The sequence below is a fragment of the Cardiocondyla obscurior genome, linkage group LG09 (assembly GCF_019399895.1).
Source record: "Cardiocondyla obscurior isolate alpha-2009 linkage group LG09, Cobs3.1, whole genome shotgun sequence".
Lineage (NCBI taxonomy): Eukaryota > Metazoa > Arthropoda > Insecta > Hymenoptera > Formicidae > Cardiocondyla > Cardiocondyla obscurior.
This window is the reverse complement of record NC_091872.1, coordinates 5,136,122-5,159,531: the sequence shown is the minus strand read 5'-3', so window position 1 is coordinate 5,159,531 and position 23,410 is coordinate 5,136,122. Positions and strand designations below refer to the sequence as shown.

Sequence of the window (23,410 nt, the reverse complement as noted above, 5' to 3'; positions counted from 1 at the left end):
TAGTAATTCTTACCTTAAAATTTTTCAAAAAATCTGTAAAGTTTATTTATCATTTACTATTGTAATTGACATTTTTATAAAATTGTTTTCCGATGATTTGATCTTTAATAGATTTTGAATGCAGCAGGCATTAGCAAGGACGCCCTGAACTGACGTCAAACGTGGTCACAGGAAAGATTGATGCAGAAACGTATTTCTATAATTCTTTTCCCGTCTTACTCGTACCATTCTCAAATTGCGCTCGGTAGAAATTGCTTGCGACATCGATAATAAACTTAATTTGCGCGGTCGCAAACTTTATTACACCCTGTAAGTAATCCGTGGCCTGGCGATGATAATTCTTCAGCGGCAGGCCTGAAAATGTTTGCACATTTTGCAGAAGTATGTCAGTTTGTCGCTCGTAACGCCACGAAAGTAATATCAGTGTTAAGGTGAGCAACAAGCTGACCAAGAACAGCCACACGATCACGCACGTGAGAGATCGGCACAGCCCAGTCCCTGAATTACCGAGCAGAGTATGAAAAATAATACGTAATATTTAAGTAAAAAATACGAATTAAAAATTATTAATATAGATATTTGTTTACCTGTAGACCTGGACGATTTACGCGTGGACGCTCTGTCGGACGACGATCCTGTTAATCTTACACTATCGTTATTATCCTGCGAGCATCCTTCTCTCTGAGGTAGAGAATCGATTTTATCTCCATTCGACTTTTCTTTCTCTGTGTTTTTTTTCCGTTTCCTTTTGTTCTCTCTCTTCGTGCCCGTTACTTCCTTGTCCGCATCGCCTAAAATATAAAACAATATTAAATTTACCACAGCAGCTACCGGTTAATTTGCTCCTTAACCTAAGTTACATCTATATGCTTTCATATATAAAAGCATTATTTTTATTAAAGTTGCGGTGCATTATTACTTGCGACATTATTTAATCTTCGTAATTTCTCCTCCTCAATGTGAAGTTTGACATTGGATAGATAACTGACGATATTACGAGCGCATGCTTGACATTCGCGCATATTACTGCATGGTCCTGCAACACTAGCTACAGCCTCAGTCAAGGGGTTCTCTTTCAGATCCAACCACCTTAAATTTTTTAATTCACTCAGGCTCAAAGGCAATCTACTAATCTGTAATAACATAAATTATAATTGACAATTCTATCAAAAAGCAAACAAAAAAAAGGGCAAGGAAATTGTTCACCTTATTAGCATACAAATCCAAATGTTTCAACTGTGTCATCTCACCAAAATTTTCAGGAAGTTCAACCAGCATGTTCCTGCTAAGATCCAATTTTACAATTTGTTTCAAGGTAACAAAAGTGACCTGCAAAAAATTCAATATTAGCAGTGAATACTTAAGTTACACAAAAATTTGCCAAGCTGTATAATTTTAAAATAACATACTGGCAGAGAAACCAGAAGATTGGTTGACAAATTGACATTTGTTGCTTTTCTGAGAGATGCCTGAAACAAAACAGAATATATAACGAACAACTATACTGCAAATTATTTGTAATAGATTCCCATATGTATGTCATACTATTAAAAAAAAAAAAAAAAAAACGTAAAAAAGACTCACGATTTCTCGCACAGGCACTTCCTCCAAGTCGCACAAGCTAAGGTCCAGAGTATCATCCTTCAACTTGTCCCTTACGTCTTTCAGCTTCAATTTGATGGTCATACTTGCCGTTTCTCGTGCGAAGTGGAAACGAGGTCGCAGATCACTCCGTGTGCGCTCGCGACGTCAAATCACAGCTGTCGAGTTCCGCACGTATTCCTTGACTTCGTGCACGTAAGCAGATGTGCGCATCCGGCTTGACATGTAGTACGTACAGTACAGCACCTTACGAGACTCACGTCTTACGTGGGTGAATAAACCACCTGGGGAGAGGCACACAGCTACGAATTTGTTCTTGCGACTGTCGCTACGTTTTGATAACCGGCGCCGAGGCTAAACTAGTGACGTGTCGTGGTGTCGACGGAACAGAAAAAGAGAGCGTTGGAAGGGGAAGAGAGGAAGAACGTAAGAGGGGATAGAATAGTCTCTCCCAGCCGACTGGGTTGATCTTACGTGAAATTTTCATCTTCCGCCAGATTTTGACGCTCCACTCGCCTTCAATCAGTTCTCGATCTTCACATTATCCAAAATTTTCTTCCTTCGATTAAAAATTCAACAGAGCAGTTCAAAATTTCCAAATCCCCGTCCTTTACTCGGAAGATCACGAGCTTCAGTCCTTACAGCGTAATTTATCAGTTAGGACCGCGTGTCAGTGCGTTTTATTATCTGATAGAAAGTGTGTGTCAGATGAGGATGTTATATTGATTTTGCCAAGCTGTTCTGGAGGTGATAAAGCTTACGGATTATCGAGGAGTTGGTAGATATAAGCTTACGAAATTTGGCACTCGCATTTTTGAGAAGAGAGACAGTTGCAAATTTCCAAGTTTGCCTAAATACATTCCATATACATACATATATATTTTTTGAAATGTCTACGCGATATATTAAAAAAGTTTACGGCAAAGATGTTACCTTAGAAAAAGATAATGATGCTAGTGATGTAGAAGTTTCGGTGACCAGCAATGCTAAATCCAAATCTTTCAATGTATTTAATGTGGTAGGTAAAATTTGTTGTTATTTTATTTCTTTCTGGCTGAAGGTGATATTAACAATAAATTAAATGTTCACAGTTAAATCAGAATTCTGATAAAGATGATGACATTGATGACAGGCAGAAGGATGAAGACCAGATTTCAAACAATGCAAATTATAATGATACAAAGCGTAAGAAGAAGAAAAAACGATATAAGAAGTTGGAGAATGAGAAAATTAAGAGCCAGCAAGAGCATGCTGCAGAAAGTATTGAGGATGTAGATGAAATTGAACAGAGTATACGAGAAGTAAACAAATTGCTTGGAGAGCCTGTACCAGGTTGCAGTAACCAAGTTTTGGAAGCACAGTGGATTGATAAGATATCTAAGGAAAGCATGTTAATTGTACAGCGTAAACACCTGAATCCATATAATGAATTAAAAAGGATCTTTGGGAGTAAAACTGTAGAGGATGGGCAAAGGTATAATTATATTTATATGATATATATTACATGAATAATATATGCCATAATTTACAAGTTTTTATTAAGCATAGAGTATTTTATTCTTGCAGTAAGAGAAATAAAGGTCGTCCTGGGAATTCGAAAAAGACATGGTTAATTTGTCCACAAGACAACATGTGGTTACAAACTAACAAATCTGGGTTATCCATGTCTCTTGATAACTCTATGAAGACTACAGGAAATGTACAGTATTTTGTATATGATCATAGTGCTTCTTACAAAGAGATACAACATAAATTCTTACGAGCTGTTGAAAGTCTAAACCCAGACAACATAGTTGTAAGTAAGAACAAGATTAGATAGCGATATTTAATTTTTATTCTTTGTATTTTTTATCTGGTGTTAGATATATTACAGAGCGCGCATTTCGCATCAGTCTTTTACTATTTATTCTTTTAAAAAAAGAACTGTGTTTATATTTTATAAATTTTGACAATGTACTGCAAACGTAAATATGTACGTACATATTTTGCACGGAAAAAAATGAGAAAATTAATCTATCACGGATAAACGGTAATAATTAATTTGATTTAATCTAACACAATTTTTTAAAGATAGGATTTATATTCGTTGTTTTATCATATAAGCTTATATAACACATATAATTTTGTACTTTTATTTATTTTGTATTGAAATAATATTAATACAAATTATTATGTTTCAGAACATAGTAAATGCCCATTCTTACCATATAGATTCCCTTCTGCAAGTATCTGAAATGTGTAAAATAAATGATGATTTAGCGTATGCAGCGGAATTTATCAAACGGGCTTTATACTGTTTAGAATGTGCATTTCACCCATTCTTTAATATAACAACTGCACAATGTAGAATGGATTACCGGAAACAACAAAATCGTGCACTTTTTATAACTCTTTTTAAACACCTTGGATTTGTTGGTGGACGTGCTTGTTATAGGTAAAATCTTGTTATACGTAACGAATAATCGTTACATACATTTTGTGAGATTATTATATATAAAAAAAAATTACATTAATTTCTAAAAAACTTTTCAGAACAAGCTTGGAATTTTGTAAGTTACTTTTGTCCTTGGATCCTGAAACCGATCCATTAGCAGTGGTCTTGTGCATCGACTTTTACGCATTAAAAGCTAAAGAATATGAATGGTTCATAAAGTTTTGTAACTTATGGGAGGATTCCAGAAATTTAACTCAGTTACCGAACATAGCATACAGTCTAGCTTTGGCTCACTTCCGTCTAGGAAATAAAACTGAAGCTGATACACTACTGCAAAACGCTCTTATCATGTTTCCTGGTGTATTGACACTCTTATTAGAAAAATGTAGTATACAAACGGATGCAAAGGTATTGCTTTAACAAATTTTTTTTCTTTGATATGTTTTGAAAATCTATTGTTTCAAAGCATATTAAAATGCTTGAAAAAAAGTTACTTTTGCTTAATTAAATATATTATTTTTAGGTGATAAATCACGATTTTTTTAACTCTAAAGCGCAAAATACTACATTACCGGCTCTAGACAAATTGCAAAATTTGTATGTAGAGCGCAGTTTCCATCTGTGGAAGGAGGCAGATATTTTACCGTGGTTGGAGGAATGTGTGCATCTTGTACTAAACCGAGTCGAGCCTAAAGATGATTATGTTAAGTACTGTCAAGTGAAGCGTAGCCAACGCTATCGAGGAAAGCCGCCAAGAAACATTTTGAGACATATTATATTATCCGATTTGCAAAACGTTATAGTTAATGTTCAAGAGGTAAAGTTTTGCATTCTTAATATTGTATTAAGACGAAACTAAGTATATTATTAATACAACTTTATTAAAATTTGCATATTGCTTATTCCAGATCCAGGGTGAAGATCCAATGCTATCGCATGATCCATTACCGCCATTAGACAGCATCGATATTTATAAAAGGCCTACGACAAACGATAGACCAGTTGAAAATAACTCAAATTTAATTTCTCTCTTTTTCTCTTCGTTATTCACAGACATCAATGACGCGACTGCTGCTTTAAATGAGTTGAACCTGTTGTAAGTATATGCACAAATAAAAGTTTATTGGATATTAAAAATAAAATTTTTTAATTTATATAGATATCACATATACAATTGAATCCCTGCGATTATATTAATGAATATTAATATTTTTTTGTTTAGTGATGAGGATGACCAGGATGCAGAATAACTTATTTTAAATGAATGGAACTTAACAACATTGAAAGAAATTTACACAAGTTGTACAATTTCAAATAATATGTATACATTGTTTAAAATAGTACACATGTAAAAATGCAAAAAATGTAATGAATACGTACGATAAGATAATGTCAGAATTATTTAAATTTATGTATAAAGAAATATGTATAAAACTGCAGTTTTGTTAAAATTTATGACTAATGTAATAACGCTTCTGAATGTAATATAAACTTAACTTCGGTAAATAAAGAACTTTTTGGAATATTATTCAACATAAAAAAATGTACAAAGTATTTACATATTATTTTTATATATTTATTTTAGATTTGCAATTTGATTTTTATATTCTGCTCTATCAGCTGTGTCTGTTTTGTTAAAAAAAAAAAAAAATGTAACGTAAAATTTTAATTTAAAGAAAGTAAAGTATAATTAGTATTTATTCATGTTAATTCATGTTATATTGGCTATCTGCTGTTAGATTATATGTATATTTGCTACAAAGAACAATGACTTACCAATTTCGGTACAGAGAATGCCATCTACTCAAAGATGTCGCAACTAATTTGATTTCAACAAGGCGGAGTGAAGTTGATCGCTCGAGTTTCGAGTTCTCCCCGGCGCTTCGACCGTCGATGAGTAAGATGTCGCGAGGGTCTCCAATCGCCCGCGTTTTTCCATCGCGTTCGTTGTTAACCTTTCGGGAGTGCCGGTCGTCATTTTAGCTGTTGTTTACGCGAGTATCAGTGCTAATGTCATTGCCAGTGCTAGTGCCAGTGCCAGTGCCAGAGCCAGTACTAATGTCGGTGCTTCATGATCTATGGAAGAATGTCAACGGCTGGACGAGGGAGGAGGAACAGGATGCATCGACTCGAGGAGCCATTGAGGATCGACGGATCAATCGCCGAACGGTGAGCGAATTGCAACTTATTTTATGTATCACTGGGTCAATCGTTCTGCTTGCGTGATCGTGTCGCACGTATAATTACTCTTATCGAAACTCCGAATCTCGCACGCATAATTTTTGTTTCGTCGATTTGCCAAACGTACCTCGAACGTTTCCGCCGTGAAGCTCGGAGCCGCGTATTTCGCATCTCGACGACGTAGCAACAGCACAATTCTCAAATGCGGTCGAACTACTCGCGCCGTTCCTAACGATTCCTTCGATAATTAATAATTAATTTTGCTCTTCTTCTCCTCCCGTTTTCTCTCCTCCGCTCATCTCTCTCGCGCGAAATTACGCCGAGCACCAGAAGAAATTCAATGGTTATCGACGATAACGCACGCGAAGGCGGGTCCGTAATCGTATAATTCTAACTGCGCGATTACGGGCGCCGCGTGGCCGTAAATGAGGTGGCCGGCGAAGTCTTACCTTCGCGCTAATAACGCGGCCCTTACCATAAATACTCTCCGGCCGCGCAATTGCAATGAAGTCGTTCGTTCGTACGGCCGCGAGCACGGCGCGGCCGTAAATATAGTCTCGAACGGACAGAAGCCCGCGATAATCCCCGCAATAAATACTGCGGCCGCAGCCGCATCTTAGAGCGAGACCGTGAGCTAGAAGGCACCCCGTCCTCTTCTCTTTCCCCCCTTAAATTGCGCCAATTACTGTTTGTTCAGTTTCATGAAAGTGTCTTCATGGCGCGGAAAATTCGCGGAGAGGACAATAACGTTAGAAACGTTTCGTCGCGAAATCGCGATAACATTTACGTCCGAGTCTTTCCCCGCGGAAAAATTGCGAAAAATAATAGCCTGCGGTGAAATATACGTACGATTGTAGCGAACAACGTGGCGTGCATTATTAACGGAGATGAACACGGGTTCGCTCGCATCTCAATCCGCGAAACTGTCGCCGCAGCGCAGCAGCAGCAGCATTCGGCCACTCGGTTAATGGCACGTGGAGTCCTTTAATCGATAGAAAGGAGCGCGTCAGTTAGGTACTTGTGCCCTGTGATAACGCGCCGTATTTCGCGGAACGTGGAAAAGGGATGGAAGGATTTTAGCATCGAGGGGAGGACTCGAGTTCGCGAAAGATAAGAAGAACGTAAATTTTACAACATTAGCGACGTTGCGCCAAGTCATCGATACGGGCAAGCGAAAAGACGCGTGCTCGCCCTGTTCGGAAGAGAAGTCGAGTACTTTGGAGATAAATAAACACTTAAAAAGCGGTGGACAGGCCAACAGGATGGACACAAAACAGACGAGAAGAGGATCGCGGCAGAGGATAAAGAAAAAGAAGAAGAGAGCCGGATACGTGAAAGGACGATATCGGAAAGCGGACGGAGGAAGACAACGAACGGCACTTATGAAAGAGGGCAAAGAGGTAGATGCAGAAGACCAGATAGAACGGCAAAGTGGAAGCGCGGCGCGGCGCGGCGCGGCGTGGCGAATGGAGAGCGAAGCGGGAGGAGGAGGTGGAGGAACACACTTGGCGGGCGCGAAAGGTAAAGATTCCCTGAAACCTGTGGCATTTCGCGAGGCAGTCTACCCTCTCGTTTCTCGCGACGCCACGGGGATCGATAGCATGTCAGACGGAGAGGAGCAAAAGCGGCTACGGTGGCGGCGTTGGCGTCGTCGGCGGCGGTGGCGGCGGCGACGGCGTCGGCGGCAGCACCACCAGCCTATTTCCAGTAACAACAGCAGCAGCCAGCCAGCAGCAACAACGGCAGAAGCAGCAGTAGCAACGACGGAAGCGCCTCTCGCAAGCGAACGCAACTCCGCAGCCATTCCACGGCCATGTCTGGCGGCGCCCTGGTTAAGCTACGCCCGTGTCGCTCGTCCCCGGCCAATCCGGCACCATCGTGCCACGTTCACCACGGTGGTCGTGGCCAATGGGCGTAGCTGCAGCTTCACGTCGGTTGCGCGAGTTCTGGAGAAACTCCGGGCGAGACGAGGAGAGGGACGTCTCGCGGACACCGCAGGTGCAGCCAGTTGGCTGGCGAACTCGAGGCGAGTGTGCTCGCGTCATCGTCGTGTTCGCTTCGCCGCTGCCGTGACGTGACGTATCGCGCCGCGCGCCGGCATCTCCGGACTGGCAGGCAACTTCGAGAAAGAAAAGGAAAGAAAGCGTCATTGGTCAGCGGCCCGTGCGCCGATCCGGTAGCCGCCTCGACCAAACGCTCAAGATCATCTCCGGGAGTGCGCGAAATTATAAGCACGGCGCCGCTATTTGCTTGTCTCTGGGACGTCGATTCGCCGGCACACGACGAAAGGATCTATCGCGAGGTCCGGCGAGGTCTGAGAAATAGATCACGCGGACCAACTTCCGAAAGCTGTTATAGGCCGGGCTGTTCCGATTAAGACGAAGAGGCTCGACGAAGAGCTCCGGGTCGCGATATCACTTGGCACGCGCGACGTCATGACAGTGTGTAAAGCGTACGCATCGCGAGCGGGATTGTGAGCGGACGAGTGTCGTCGGGTACCTAGTACCTAAGTGTTTCGGGAAAGACGGTAAAAAAAAAAAAAAGATCGAGCGAGCGGGATCGGATATCGCAATGAGGACGACGGGACGTTCTCAGGGGGACAGCTGAGAGAACGCGCGCGCTGTCCGAGGTTGACAACCCCCGTATTCGCGAGCGGCAGGACGAGATCGCACGAGTACCGCGCGCGTAACAGGCACGGCGGAAATTTTTCAGTGAGTGACGAGGAGAAGCGAAGCCCGAGCGAACGCTGGCATCACTTGCACCGGGGGGGAAAGTGTGAGAAGTGCGATTTAACGGCCGTTGGGATAACAACGCAGTAAAAGTGGGTGCACTGGGGCCCTCGGGACCGTTCGGCCGATACGGGCCCGTGGAAGGTGGGCCTGGTGCTGGTCCCGGGCCCGGCGAGGGAGTGGGGGCAGGGGTGGCCGCGGTCGCGGCTGGGGAAGTGGAGGGCTACGGGGCGCCGGGGGCGGGGAGGGGGCCCGGGGGTTGGTGCCCCCCGGATAAGGGTCACGGCCCTTGGCGGGCGTTGCTGCGCACCCCTGCCCGTCACCCAGGCTTGTAACATAGGTAAGAAGCATGCGAAACGTCGTTTACATAGTACACTTTTTAGCTACGAACGTCACTTTCGCGTAAAACGCGCCCGCGTGCGCATTTCCGCTACCGGCAGATTAACCCGAGTCAGATTTGAAAGTCAAAACCGTTTTAGTAAGTGCCGACGCGCAGTTCTCGATAAAACACCGCGTGTCAATGCTGCTGCTTGAAATGTTATGGAAATTTTGTACAACTATCCGTCGCGATTGCTTATCGCGATGTGGTCAACGGAATGTCTTATATACTTGTCAGGTTTTTGTCATGGCCGGTGAACGCTTCAATCTAGGAAAACACATTCTAAAAACGTTAAACGTTGAAGCGTGGACCGTCAGAGAATTTCCGGTATATGACAGTTCGAAAATCGACTTGCACATTGTGAATATTTTTGATAAAATCGAAGAGGGGTGTTGCATCTGCTTACGTATCCTCTAAATCGGTTTAAATTTTTTACGACGTTCGTGGAAATTATTTCGAAAAAGAACGAGCGAGGCACGTAGAACTTCCCAGGTGATATTTATTTTACGCGGCTTTTTTACGCGAGACAAATACATCTTGCGTAAAACAAGATGAATTCCATAGTAACGTATCCCCTATAGCGCGACATCGGACCGATGTCATGCCTAATGCACCGGAGAACCGTGCAGAATACGCGCGACGCGTCAGACAGGATCAACCTTGTTGACGCCGGAGCATCTTTAGAACGCGTAACGTCCGCATTGTCGATCGATTCGAGTCCCCAAGATTCTTTCTCTCAACGGTGAAGGAAATTAATGATAATTAAGAGCGACGCTTTGTTTCGTTTCTTACAATTACGCCTCGTTAATTTAACCTCCTTCTTTAACACATATTTTTTGTGACGATTTTACATTTAATTTGAATGCCACAAAAATTTGAAATAGACATACGTATACGGTTACGTACAAAATATCAGCAAAACTTTAAAATTTACAAGCGAAGTGTTATGTATCTGGTTTAACGTGAAGAACTCCCTTATTTTTTAGAGTCTCGGTCCTTTATTAGTTAAGACCACTTTTTGCGCGGGTCGCCGGTTTCTTCGCGAGAGTTCTTGGTGAAGGTGCGTTGCTGCAAGTACCTGTTGCTGTATGCGAAACTTTTGCGGACGATTTTTCCGCTCGTTTTCGCTCGTTGCCGTGCTCGCGAGAGCGTCGTGCCATTTCGATCAATCTCCCGGCGAAGGGCGTGATTCTTTCTCTCTCCCTCTGTTCCCTCCTCTCTTTCTCTCTCTCTCTCTCTCTCTCACTTCTTTCTCTGCGAAAGAAACGTCACGCGTGAGAAGCTGCACGCACGAATAGATCACGAGTCAATGAACCGCTCAATAGAGAATACAATCCCGCGACGTTATACATGCAAATCTATGCTGCGATCGAAGGAGCGACGCGCTTTTTTTTTCCGCTTACCACGTCGCAATTGCGTGGGTCGGAACGACGTGGGGAAGTGTCTGTGCGTTTATGCCGCACCGGTCTCGCGCCGAAGTTACACGTTCGGTACCGGGGAAGGCTGGAAACTTTTTAAGGTATGTTAATGTATTTAAATTCCGCCTTGGTGAAGTCTGTCACATGTGCGAAAGCGAGCGAGCGTAATTTTGTACGCGACACGCGAGGTTTTATTTATATTTTTAAGCACCACCGGTCGGATAGTAATCTAGTAGTAAAAGTGAGTATGATCGGACCTAATTAGTTCGAAGCTGCTTGCGTGAAAGACGGGAAACGCGTGCCTACCGTGGAAAACGTGTTTGATTTATTATTATTTATTTTTGTTTTTTTTTATAGAAGTTTTACATAGTTACACGTTTTAATTATTTAAAAGAGAAGATATTCTGTAATAGTATGTAACGAAATATGCAACGTAGATATATTTGTACACACGTATTACGCAAAGTATATGACTCTTTTTTTTCTTTCGTAATTAACAGAAGTTTATGCACATAATCGGTATTTTTTTATCATCAATTTTTTTTTTCGTGTATTTTTGAAACTCTTATCGAAGTATGTCATTTTTTATGATAATAATAATACAAATTAATACTGTTAATAAATACTGTTGGATACAATTGTGTTAATAATTAAATTAATTCGTTATCTATTTTAAAAAGAATCAGAAAGTGCTGATTATCCAATTTACAACTGCACCGAAGTTGCCGAGAAATATATGTCTCTTATCACGGATCGTAAAAAATTCGCGTGATCTCGAAATTAGCCTTAAGCAATTAAACACAATTAACGAGATAACTTTTAAAGTCCTATCTTCTTGAGATTTTTCTAAGTGTTCTATTTCTTTCTTTCGTCGTTTTTCTCTCCGATTCACCGAAGTCGACAATCGATTTGCCGGCGGCGAGGCTCTCAAAGAATACTGATTTTTATTACGATGGTAGTTTGCTAAAAACTATGTGCATTATGTATAGAAATATAAAGATGACAAACGATCGTCGGATATTTTAGAAATTATGTTCTAGCAAATTATTGATTTATTAATTTTTTTTTATTATTTCGGCATTAATTTCGAGTTTGATAAACTTGTTAAAAATTATATTTCTAAAGGTAGTAGATTTTATTCTTATTTTACTTCCTAATATTATATTAAAGATTTTGGTGTTTTTCATTACGTTATTTTTTTTTTTTTTTTTTTTTTTTTTATTAAGTTGTTCTGGCATTTATGATAAAGATACCTTGATAAAGTCTTCTCCGACGGAACAAAACAAGATCCGGCATGACGCGAGCAATGACGTCCAGTCGGAAAAAATCGGATTAAGCAATCCAATGTCACTGGATCAACAGGATTTTCGTCTCACGTCCCGTTAATCCTAATCTGGTTTATGCGATTCAACTAACTAGGTCTTTTTACGGTATTTTGTCTTTTATTTTTTGAGCGAATCGTATAACGTGAAGTAGTATGCAGCAAGTTTTCTAACTTAGACGCTCGCGTAAGTGACAGACAATTCGACTTCTGAAAATTTTAAATATGTGATCACCTACGCATGTGTAAAATTAAGATATCATTTACGCGTTAAAGGAGAAAATCGGGGAATATTTCAAATATCTTTTTTTTTTATTTTAAATATTTTTTACTAAGAATATTATTGTTTGAGCAATTCACTTTAATGACTTTAATCGGCATTAGCGTAATACGTGAACACCCTACGTGTGTCTTACATTTATTAAAACCGTTATTCAAGCATTTAAGTCGTTAAACGATAATATCGGAATTCTACGTGGTATTTATACGCGAGATTAGCTTCTAAACGTGTTACCTTAATTTATGTTATTGATTTCGTGATTAGATAACAATATAATGCTTGAACGTACGGTCATAATTTTTTTTTTTTTTTTTGCGAAACTTTAAATGAGTATAATCATTGCTGTGATTAAAAAAAATCAACTTTACCCGTATGGTTAAATATACGTCATTAGTTTGAAAACATATTTTTAGCAATCTTAATTTTGCTATATCAGAATGTTGTTTAATTTTATGCGCCAACATCGCTGCCTCGATTCTTTTCAGTCAGAATTAGCATTAAAATAATTTTTAATATTTTACACTAGTACACGTATGTATAAAATGAATTTAACGAATTCTTTCAACCTACAAGAAATCACGAAAAATGTGTCTAGACTGCTCGTCAAATGCAAATTTAGCAAAAAACGGCAACAGTTTTATTTCCTTCGGGTATTGAGCTTTGTATTTTCTGTTATCACTTTTGATGTGTGGATTGCTCGAGGGGGGAAACATTTTTCCAAATAATAATAACGACGAGATTATTTGTTAGCTAGAATAAAAAAAAAACTGAATTAAAAATAATATTTTTTGTTAATAAGATTTACGCCATCCGTTACGTGATCCGCTTTTGTTATATCGAGTCGGCAGGTAGCGTCGGTCATTAGCGGGCGGGATGCATGTGTGAGTCGATTACGCGGAATAGTTTACGATCTCAAAGTTAAGTTGCGAACGTTTACGGGCTACGTCGATGCCGTTCTACCGCCCTTGCCTTTCTCGTCCTTCCGCGAGAGGGATGAGATGCGCAAGGTCAGATCTTAAGGGTGGGAGGAGGGTTGCTAGGTTGACAACCCTGCCAGCCAGGCAGAGGGACTCCGCCCATTGGCGGAAACCGCGGAAAAAAAGGAAGAGGAGGGTAAATTCCGTGGGTCTCAATGATGGCGATAAAAACGGCGAGAGGGCGAACGGAGGGAAGAAAAGAAAAAGGGATAATGGCAGGGCGAAAGGAGAGAAGAGAAAGAGTGGCGGAAGCGAGAGAGAGAAAGAGAGAGAGAGAGAGAAAACGGGGAGCCAAAGGCAAAAGAGCAGCGTTGTTCGCAAATGTTAATTAACGACGAATCATAATTATTCGCCGGTGGGGTCTGGCCTCGCGCGAAAAAGCGGCCGCGAAATTAGCCGGATGAAAGATTGTGCAACTATAAATGCCGAAGCGCGATCGTTAAATTCGTCGATGCAGTAATCCGCGGCTTTTTGCTTAAGTGCCGCGAGATTTACGGTCGCAGCACCCCCGTCGCGACGCACGGTGTTCTTCCTTTCCTGCTCCTTTTCTGCGAGTTAAAGGGAATGTCGCCAACTAGACAGTCGCGCGGCGTGATGCAAAACGGTGAAATTTCGATTGGTCATTCGGCGATCGCAGTGCAAACACATTTTAACCGCGATATTTTGCATTGTTCAAATTGCCGTGTTTAAATTACTGAGCGATGTCCGGTAATTGAAACCTCAGTTAGCGCTCGGTAATTTTTGATATGTTTAATCGTTACCTGGTATTAACAATGAATAACGCGCGCACGAAGCTGCAGCAGAAAATGCGCGACCACCCTCAACAAATTTAAAGACTTGTTTAACGAAATTCTCGTTTAATGAATTTTTTATTAACAATCGTTCATCGTCGATGTTCAATTTTCCCTATCGATTTATTTGTGGTGTAATTCAGTTAAAAATGTATATTACGGATGTGAAACATTCTGTTGTTCGCAACACTTTAGTAAAGATTATCACGCTATTTACGAAGAATCTCTAGCTTTTTTTATTTTATTTCGTTTGAAAGTTACGTACTTCGAGTTGAATTTTTTTTCTTCATTATTAAAGAGAGAGAGAGAGAAAAAAAACAGAATTCAGATTTTGATAACGTTAACAGAGGAAAATGACGCGAGACGTGTCGGGGATTAATGTAATTTGCGTTTAGCGCGCGATGTGTTGTCGAGATTCCTTCGAAGAAATTGCTCCAGATTCGTCAGAAAACCCGCGGAATGGCACGCGCGATTGTCGTCGTCAATCTTATCAACTCGCAAAAACGGGAATTTTTTCCCGCGGATCGGATTAGTTGCCGCTTTACGTGATTAGCACGGGCGATTATGTCGCATTGTTGTATTTTTACACCGCTCCGGACTGTGTCAACCAGATCGTACGGCGATTTAACCGTCGAATGTACAAAAAAGTCGAGCACAATGCACGCCTCGTTATGCACGCGCGCTCTTACAATGAAAGCGCTTAATCTTCTTTCTAAATAAAATGCGCGGCCACGCTCAAAAGGCTTTCGAACATTTCGATCGGTGCTCCCGAACTCGATTAAAAAGTCATTTTCTTTTTCCTCTCACTCTTTTTTTTTTTTTTTTTTTTTAATACAAGTCACCGCCATACGCGCTTACTTCGTATATCTGTGTGTAATTTTAATTCGACTCATTGCGGATAATTTTGCGCGTAATTCCGATCGAGTCTCCATTGTGATAATTACTCGATGGGCGTTTCGAGCGGTCCGGAAATTAGTATTTGCAAATAAATACTCGTGTCGCGAAGAACGATTTTGTTTGCGTCGGGAGCGATATTTCATTCTTTCAGCGCCAGAGAATTATGCCGCTCGTAATAGGAAAGGAAGGCGAATACTCTCGAGGGTAAACTGCAAACGCACGCCGCGATTTGGATCTCCCGATGCATCCGCGATTACATTAAATCGCGTAAAGCCGGCGTAGCGTTACGCGGAATGTGTAGCGCATATTTACAGCGAAATGTTCAGCATTGCGTGCAGAACCAATATTAATTTAAGCTTTGCCCGGAACCAATGACGTAACGCTGGTGTCCGCCGCGCATGCATTAATAACCGCGCGTTAATATTTCATCAGATTTCAATTGAAATTTTCGAATCGGACGTATCAGATCGAGCCGTTCGACGGGGTGCGAAAAGATGCGCGTGTTTCATCTTCGAAATATAAGAGAGAAAAAAAAAATTAGAAATGCGGGTGGTTTAAGAGGAAGGTGAAAGATATCGAGCGACGGAGCTGAACGTTACGTCGCGAGATTCATGAGGCCGAAGTGGCGGAGATACGTAATATGTTCTCTTTTAATTTTAACAGGGAGACGCGGTCTGGCGATGCTCCTGTCATGTGCAGGATGCGAGAAACCGATAATGGATCAGTACCTGCTGAACGTTTTGGACCGTGCATGGCACGTCGAATGCGTACGTTGCTTCGACTGCAGAGCCGCGTTGCAAGACAAGTGTTTCTCCAGGGAGGCGAAGCTCTTCTGCAGGAACGACTTCTTCAGGTACGCGAACGGTGTACATGCACCTTCAATCGAAATATTATTCTGATTTAAGATTCACATTTATAGCTGACACTTTAAAATAAAATACGACGGCATTAACGGCGTTATCAAATTAAGCATTCTGATCGAGTTTTCTAAATCCGTTTATTAGTGATCGAATCATTAATATATCTCTCGATACAGATAAATTGCTAGTATCGCGGTGGAAAAAAAATTCACTGACACTTAATAGAATTACCTCATCGTTTTACGGGGCATGGCTCTTCATTTACAAAACGCAGTTATATATTCTTTCCGAGGATGATTCAAGTGACTGATGGTTATTAAAAACATATTGATTAATCATTACCGTAAATAGGAAATTATTGTTATTACTAGGCGGCATTGCTAAATATGGCACGTCTAATTAGTGCTCGTGCTCATCTGCATGTATACATATGCATCGATGAATATAGATGCATCGATATAAGTTGAATATAGATCGATCCACGTGACTGTTATCTTATTGTACTACTGTCAAAAAAGTGTCTTAAAAATTCTCGCCTCGTTTCTTGCGTATGTAGCTGAATAATATATTACGTAATATAATTATGGTCCAATGATAAAAATCCGTCCGTTTCTACCGCGAGAGCCGTCGAACCGACGAGTTCTTCATCACTCGGCCATCTCTCCCGACGACTTAGCCGTTTACGAGCTATCGACGATGAATCACGCGAGAATGATCGGCCGTCGTGTTTTTGCGTGATTAAGCAACGGATTGGCGCGGTTTAAGAAAAAGTGATCCTTCGCGGAGGGTACGAGTTGAATTCTTTAAATAGTTTTATTAACGTTATCAACGGAAGTTATAATATTTTATAGCTTTCTTTTTTTCTTTTCAAAAAATAATTTTTCTTAGTAGAAATAAATGTGGGATAATTTTCTTGGTGGGTTTAATATTAAACTGTACCTCAGTAATGCCGAGATAAAAATCGATTATCTCCGTCAAGCGATGCGCAGATACGCTGTCGTGAATAAGCAATCGTCGGAACGTGTAAACTTGCCGCGCGACGCGTGTTCTCGTTTTTGCGTATCTCGGAAAAAGCGTGAGTAGCCCGCCGACGAGTCTCCCGTGGATCGTACGTGCGATACGACTCGTCGAAACGCGAGAGAATTTTCGAAACGCGGATTACCAGCAGCTTGCCGCGAGTCAGAAGTCGAATCACACTCTCGGGAGGTTCTTAAGCTGCTCTCGTGTTGTCGGAAGTTCGCCGGAAGGAAAAGTAGTTCAACCTAGTGATTTGAATTAATGATCGTCGCGCATAGAAGCGATTTAAACGGCTCGGCAGCATGGCCGGTGATTAATTCAGATACCCGTAGAGCAAATTGCTTTCGACGTCGTTTTCGGCGGTCGCTTTATTCCCGCGCCCATCTCACGCTGCAAAATTAGCGGGAGAATAATAGCCCGATACATCGTCGCGAGCAATTTCGTATCACGCCGGCCGCATTCCTTTCATCCCATTTTTTTTAACGCGTTTCTACGTTCGCATAAAAATTAAAAAAAAAAAAGAATAAAAATAAAAATAAAGAAAGCATCACTAGTGTTACCATTATTAACAGCATAATCGGTTTTTGAGGTTTGACTTGAGGTCGAATTTAAATCGATTAAAGTGACGCTGCGCATTATCGCTACGACAGATCGTGGCGAATTATAATTATCTTCCTTGGTCAGCCGTGCATAAAAAAATCGTCGCCGTCGTAACCGGTCTTCTTTACTCGCGACTCTAGCGTAGATCGGTCGCATCCTCGCCGTGCCACGTGGGTGGCGAACTATGATATCACCATATCGATTAGTCGAGGCGAAAAATAGTGAGTTCGCCGTGACGCGGGCGGTGTGGCGAATTCAATTTCGCGGCTGGTGCTTTTCTGCGGTAGTCGGACCGCGCGGATCGTTTGCAAAACAAAATCGCCGCCGCGTTGTCGGACGCGGTCCCACGGCGATGGAGAGAGGCGCTCACTTCTTTCGCGACTTCTGGAAGTGATGAACGATCCTCTTTGTGACCAGCGGAAACCGCGGAATAACACGCGGAGGTCCACGGAAGGGTAGGGGGGAGAGGAGGGGCAAGGCCACCTATATGTATGTGCATGAGCGTGTTGTATACTTTACGAGGTAGCTATTTTGCATCTGCCGACGCGATGAAAAATTCATCGTGGCGATCGACGCCGCGATGGAAAAAGCGTCGCGACTGCGAAACACGCCGATTCGGCGCGATTTGTAAAAAACAATCGGATAGTTAATTATCTATGTAAATTAATAACGTAGACCTACGCGTTCAAACTGCGTACAACGTAAACGATTTAGAACGTCGAAAACGGTGGCGACAGTCGGCTAAGGGCTTTGATTACATTTCAATTAAATTAATCGACGAATAATTAATCAAATTTACAGTTATATAATTCGTCGTCTCTAATGTAATCTTCTATTTCACGTATACTAGACAACAAAAAATTCGTAATTCTATCTTCATTAACAAAATGTCGCAGACGTTACTCGACAAATTAATTGCCGCTTAACTTAATCAAAGTTTAGCCGAAGTCGCTCTAAAATGGAAGCAGACATTCGTTTTAATATGCAAAAATGTCGTTCGGTTCTCGACGGAATTTCTTTTCCTACCTTTCTCCGTCCGTCTTTCCGTCTCCGCCAGCGCGGTCCAGACGCGAGATTCTAATTTGGACGAGATGATCAAATTGACTCGAGTTTAGTTAATGAACACCGTCGCGGCGCAGGAGTAGGAGGATACCGCCCAAGGAACGGTAACGTCGACGAGTCACGGAAAAATATGGTCGGTCGGGGTCCCGAGGCCGTGCTCGGGGAATTCTAACACCTCCGGGAGGTCCTCCCGGCGTAGCGAGCGGTTATACGTGCGGTTATGGTAACCGGTCCCCACGAGTCGCGGCAAGGTCCTTAAAGGTCGATAATGGCCCCGTGGCGTGGCCCGTCGACGGGCCCCTTCGGGCACGATCAAAAGGGCCGATGTCCCCGTTTCAACGTCGCCGCGTAGCGAACCGGGCCATCGACCGCGCCGGAAATTATTGCCTTAAAATACGATCCACCATTGCTAAGCGGCGAAACGCTGATGAAAACATTATCGGCGGGCCCTGCACTGTGTCATCCGCGTGCGGTCGGGCAACGGTTCGAGATTCCGCACAGAGAGGAGACGAGCGACCACTCGTTCGCCCGCCACTCCTCCGGCCCAGACAGCCACCGAAAATTAATGAATGAATAATTCAATGGCCGACGACAGGGTTGCGCAAGACGGTGCTGCTCCATGGACGTTATCGATTTCTACCTGTGGCACTCGGCAAAGTCGGTCTTGACTATTTATGAAAGCGCTAAATTACGCTATTCGCGCTGGATTTTCAGCCTCTCTCTCAGATTTCGTGGATTTATCGCCGCGCCTCGTTAACGGTACCCCTTCCCCTTCCGGTCGGTCGTCGAGTTATTTAGGATAAAGTTTTAATTGCAACGTCCGCGATGTAAACTGCTACAATTCGTGTTACAATTAATTTCGATAGAGTTCTGATATACTTTAATTCCTTTTTCATGCACGCTCTTAGTGTCAATCTTTTTAATTGCTTAATCACAAAAAATTGAACGTGGAGTCTTGCAACGCGCGGGACGTCTTATGTGCTAATTGAATTAAAGTATGAGAGAGATTACCCGCGTTTTCTCACTTTTTTTTTTTTTTTTTTAATCGCGTTAACCGGCCAAACGACGTTTCCTTAAACTTATCTATATTACCTCCTCAACTCTTGACGTAATCTGATTGTTAATCTGATTTAGGTAAGATGTTATCAAGTCCGACATGGTTCGCGACAGAAATAGAGAGTCACGGGGCACGTCGTTGATAATTCATTGATACGCCGACGGTATCATCGTCGGCGTGTTGCCAATGATTGCCTCGATCGTTACATGGATCGTTACGCGTGCTACAATGTTGCGTTGTGCGCGCGATGCCGCTCGCAATTAACATATATTTTTCCGCTAACGAAGCTACGCGCGCATGTCACCTGAATGAAAAGTAGATACTCCGGGTCCAGTTTGCCTCGAGGATACGAAGTTACTTTACGTAACGGCGTGGACAGACAGTCAATGGAATTATTGCTCAAGTGATATTATTAGTGCTTTACGAGGGTGCTAAATAACGCTTCCTGAGACGCGACTCGTGAACCTTTTATATTTGTTATATACGTTATATACGTGAACCGTCAATACGTAATTAATTGAATATTGTCTACTTTATTCGTCTAAAATAAGTTGATAACTTTTTCAAGTCGATGAACATGTATTAAGCCGAGCGTAAAATTAATAAACTTCGAAGCTTTATATTCTATTCTTTGTCTTTTCTTTTTTTTTTTTTTTTCCTTCTATTTCTCCAATATTTTCCGTGTAAGAATGATCCCTGTCTGAATTCCCTCGCTTCTGTTAATATTAAATCACTATCGTGGATATCGCTATTTCGTCGGATAATTGAAGGATCACACGTCGCCGAGGGTTTTCGTGGCAAAGGGCGCCGACGTGGCAGGGTCCCATTGTCCTTCCACTTGAATCTCGTAGCTCCGCGGGAGCGGACCCATCGAAATTTGAACGTGGAAACATTATAAATGCGGCGTGACGCCCGCTACGAGTCGCAGGAGAAGTTTGCTGGGCGTGACGAGGCCGGCGCGGGTCGCAGGGCTAGCTGGCGAACGTCGATGGGATGGGAAGGGAAAAGGGAAGGTGCAGCTCTCGGGGGCCCCGTTTCCCTTCCAGGAAGGCCCGGCAATAGCATCGCGATGTACGTGGACGTTTTTACCGGCTCCCGACTCTCTTGCGTCACGCCGGGCCCTCTTGCTTCGCCGATTAACGAGAATCGCTCGCGCTCATTCGCAAACAGCTGAGAGAATGATTAATCTCGCGTACAAATAAGATTGAGCCGTTCTTGGTATTGTCCTGCTGCGCCACGGCGGCGTGCAATTTAGATAATTATACTACGGGGAGCAAGGACATTGTTAGATTCTTGCAGGTACCGAGCGTAATACCGAATCCGGTAATAGGCCGGCTAGAAGAGTTACAACGGTTTTAGTAGCTGTAAAGCGCCGGCGGCAGCTAGTCTGGCGGATACCAATTGCATTTTTACGAAACGCGGGAAAAAGTGGCGCAGGAAAGATACTTAAATCCAACCGGAACGTTCCGGTAACGAATTTCTCTCAAAGACGAAGTAACGTTTAAATAATACTATGTAATCGCGTCGCTAAGCCTCTTGTGATACAGCGAAATAAAGTCACGCGCAAGCTTAAGGGAGGGAGAGAGAGAGAGAGAGACTGTGGCATCGAGAGGGACAGAGGGGGACAAGACGATTTGAATCCATTTACTATGCTCCGATAACGAGCCGGTTGAAAAACGGTGGAGTAATGATATATAATTGACAAGGACTATAATAAAGCTAAATGCAATCCGTTACCGCGATTATATGCCGAGCGAAGAGAAGATGCGACGGCGAACGACACACCGGGAGGAAAGAAAAAGGGAGAAAAGGGGAAGAAAAGAAAGGGCGATTATACGAAGGCGGGAAGGCAGGAAGGAGGAATGGCCTAAATTCAGGGCGACCCTTTATCGCCTCCGCCTCTTGAATTTTATGCGAAGGCCCTTTTTCCTCTCTCCTTCCTCTTTCCCCTCATCTTTTTTTTTTTTTTTACCGTGTTACGCGCTCCGTTAAAACGAGACACACGAGTCACATTTCTCTGTACCCTACGACGCGGAGAGATTATGTATGAATGCGGAGCATTTTTATGCGTGCAAACAGACGAGAAACACGAATTATGTCCGGTGAGAATTTTAGGGACGCTATTACATGAGTGACGCTCCCGCGTTAATGTTTTATTGTTTTATTTATTTATTTTTTACCCTTATCTGCGCGTAAATGGCGCAATTTATTGTACTCTCCCGCGTCACATTTGGGCCCTCCAACGGTGAGAATTAATTCCGCATTCGTCTTACGTTTGTCCCGATGTCGTATTCATACTTGGGCTTCCGAGATATAAATGGATTTTGTGAGAATAAAAGAACGGAATATTTACGCGATTTTATTTGACGAAACGACATTTAATTCAGTATTCTTTTTCTTCGTCTCCCGGCCGGAAAGCGTAATGTACAGTTGCAGGTACATTCCTCCGCGTAACTTTTGCCACGGAGGTAGCCGCTCTCCGAACCTGTCGTACTGTTTGAATGACATTATCTCCGTTCCGAGGCGAGATAACGTTCTTATTTGTAGAAACCAGATCCGCGCGGCGGGCAAGCGGGTTTTTTTTATTTTTATTTTCCTTCGCTTTTTTTTCTTTTTTTTTTGCGCGCAATTGTGCGGCGATCGTGGCACACCGTGAGCTTTGAGCAAAGGTGGGTGGTTATCATTATTTTGAAAACTGCGGACGAATCTCTTAAAAATAAAAAATAAAGAAAAAATAAAGAAATAAAAAATCTTGGTCGGAATCTACTTCGAAAAGTTTTTTTTTTTACATCCGATTGTGAGTCACGTGAATGGAAAACGATAGCGAGATGCTAAGAACGATATCTTCTACTCTCGCATTCCCATCGTTCACTTGGATCATCCAGCAAATTACAAAATTACGTAATTCTAAATTATATAATAATGAGCGGATTAAACGAGCGAATTAAGCGTAAGCATCTAAGATAATGAGCATAAATAGATAGCGAGATTTATTTCACCCCGGGATTTAATGCGCGTTAAGGAGGATTATACACTAAGTAAGTACAACGTAGCTGACAACTTAATATAATTGCAAGCGTATGACTTTGTCTTTAAAGCTTGACTCAAGGCGACAACGCCACGCGAGTTCGTGAAAGAAGTTTGATAAAGGTTAATAAGATTCATGCATATCTACATTGCGTAACGTAAAAAGCGCGGCAATTTTCCTAGAAAATCGCAGGGGCTTGTTCGTATCGTTAGGCACAGAAAGACAAAGAATTTGTAAGGGTACGCTATACTAAACGATCGAAGAAAGGAGGCGCGTATTAATTATAAAGCGAGATAATAAGAATTATGGAAAAACGAAGGAAAGAAAAAAAAAAAAAGAAAAAAAAAAGAAGGAAAAGGGAAAGAAAGCAAGAGGAAGAATATTACTTTACACGTAGAAGGGTTACTTGTCTGTTACGCGTTGTCGAGCAAATTTATATCGCGCTGTCCCCCCTGGTGATCCCCCTTTCCCGCCGCCGCTGTCGTACGTTAGATAGCGCCCGCCGAAGAGAGATTAAAGAGGAAAACGAGGAGGGGTAAAGAGAAAATGGTGGGGAGAAAAACGAGAAATAACATATCTTGAAATATCGGCGCCCGCGGCGCAACACGGCGAAATGTCCCGCGCGTTATGTATGCAACTGCCTGCTAACCGCGCTTTTATTTCTCCGCGCTTCTCCTGTATTTGCCGAAGATTATCCGTCGCGCTGCGTCGCCCCGAATCGTTTTATTTTCAGTTCCACGTTCGAGCCACCGAGTTAAAGCCGGCTTGTTCACGACA

General features: G+C 42.3%; 3 protein-coding genes across 5 annotated transcripts in view; 2 read left to right on the top strand and 1 right to left on the bottom strand.

Moving 5' to 3' along the window:
* Positions 1–20: 20 nt before the first annotated feature.
* LOC139105393 (leucine-rich repeat-containing protein 59) lies at positions 21–1,963 on the bottom strand. Its single transcript, XM_070661475.1, has 6 exons — positions 1,585–1,963; positions 1,410–1,469; positions 1,207–1,329; positions 920–1,133; positions 588–791; positions 21–498 (listed from the first exon to the last, which is right to left on the bottom strand). Exons 1-6 carry the CDS (start codon positions 1,684–1,686, stop codon positions 197–199), a joined length of 1,005 nt encoding a protein of 334 aa, XP_070517576.1. The 5' UTR covers positions 1,687–1,963; the 3' UTR covers positions 21–196.
* Positions 1,964–2,085: 122 nt separating this feature from the next.
* On the top strand, positions 2,086–5,487 carry Nulp1 (Nuclear localized protein 1). Its single transcript, XM_070661452.1, has 8 exons — positions 2,086–2,620; positions 2,694–3,076; positions 3,169–3,397; positions 3,783–4,036; positions 4,135–4,444; positions 4,560–4,853; positions 4,945–5,132; positions 5,259–5,487. Exons 1-8 carry the CDS (start codon positions 2,492–2,494, stop codon positions 5,284–5,286), a joined length of 1,815 nt encoding a protein of 604 aa, XP_070517553.1. The 5' UTR covers positions 2,086–2,491; the 3' UTR covers positions 5,287–5,487.
* A 3,719-nt stretch (positions 5,488–9,206) lies between these two features.
* The window catches only part of Lim1 (LIM homeobox 1), a 30,498-nt gene continuing 16,294 nt past the window's right edge, over positions 9,207–23,410 (top strand). For 2 of the 3 annotated variants that reach the window (XM_070661464.1, XM_070661462.1), the window contains exon 1: positions 9,293–15,862. In XM_070661464.1, coding sequence (XP_070517565.1) covers positions 15,621–15,862 — 242 coding nt within the window. In that variant the 5' untranslated portion in view covers positions 9,293–15,620. The other variant, XM_070661465.1, reaches the window with a different exon arrangement.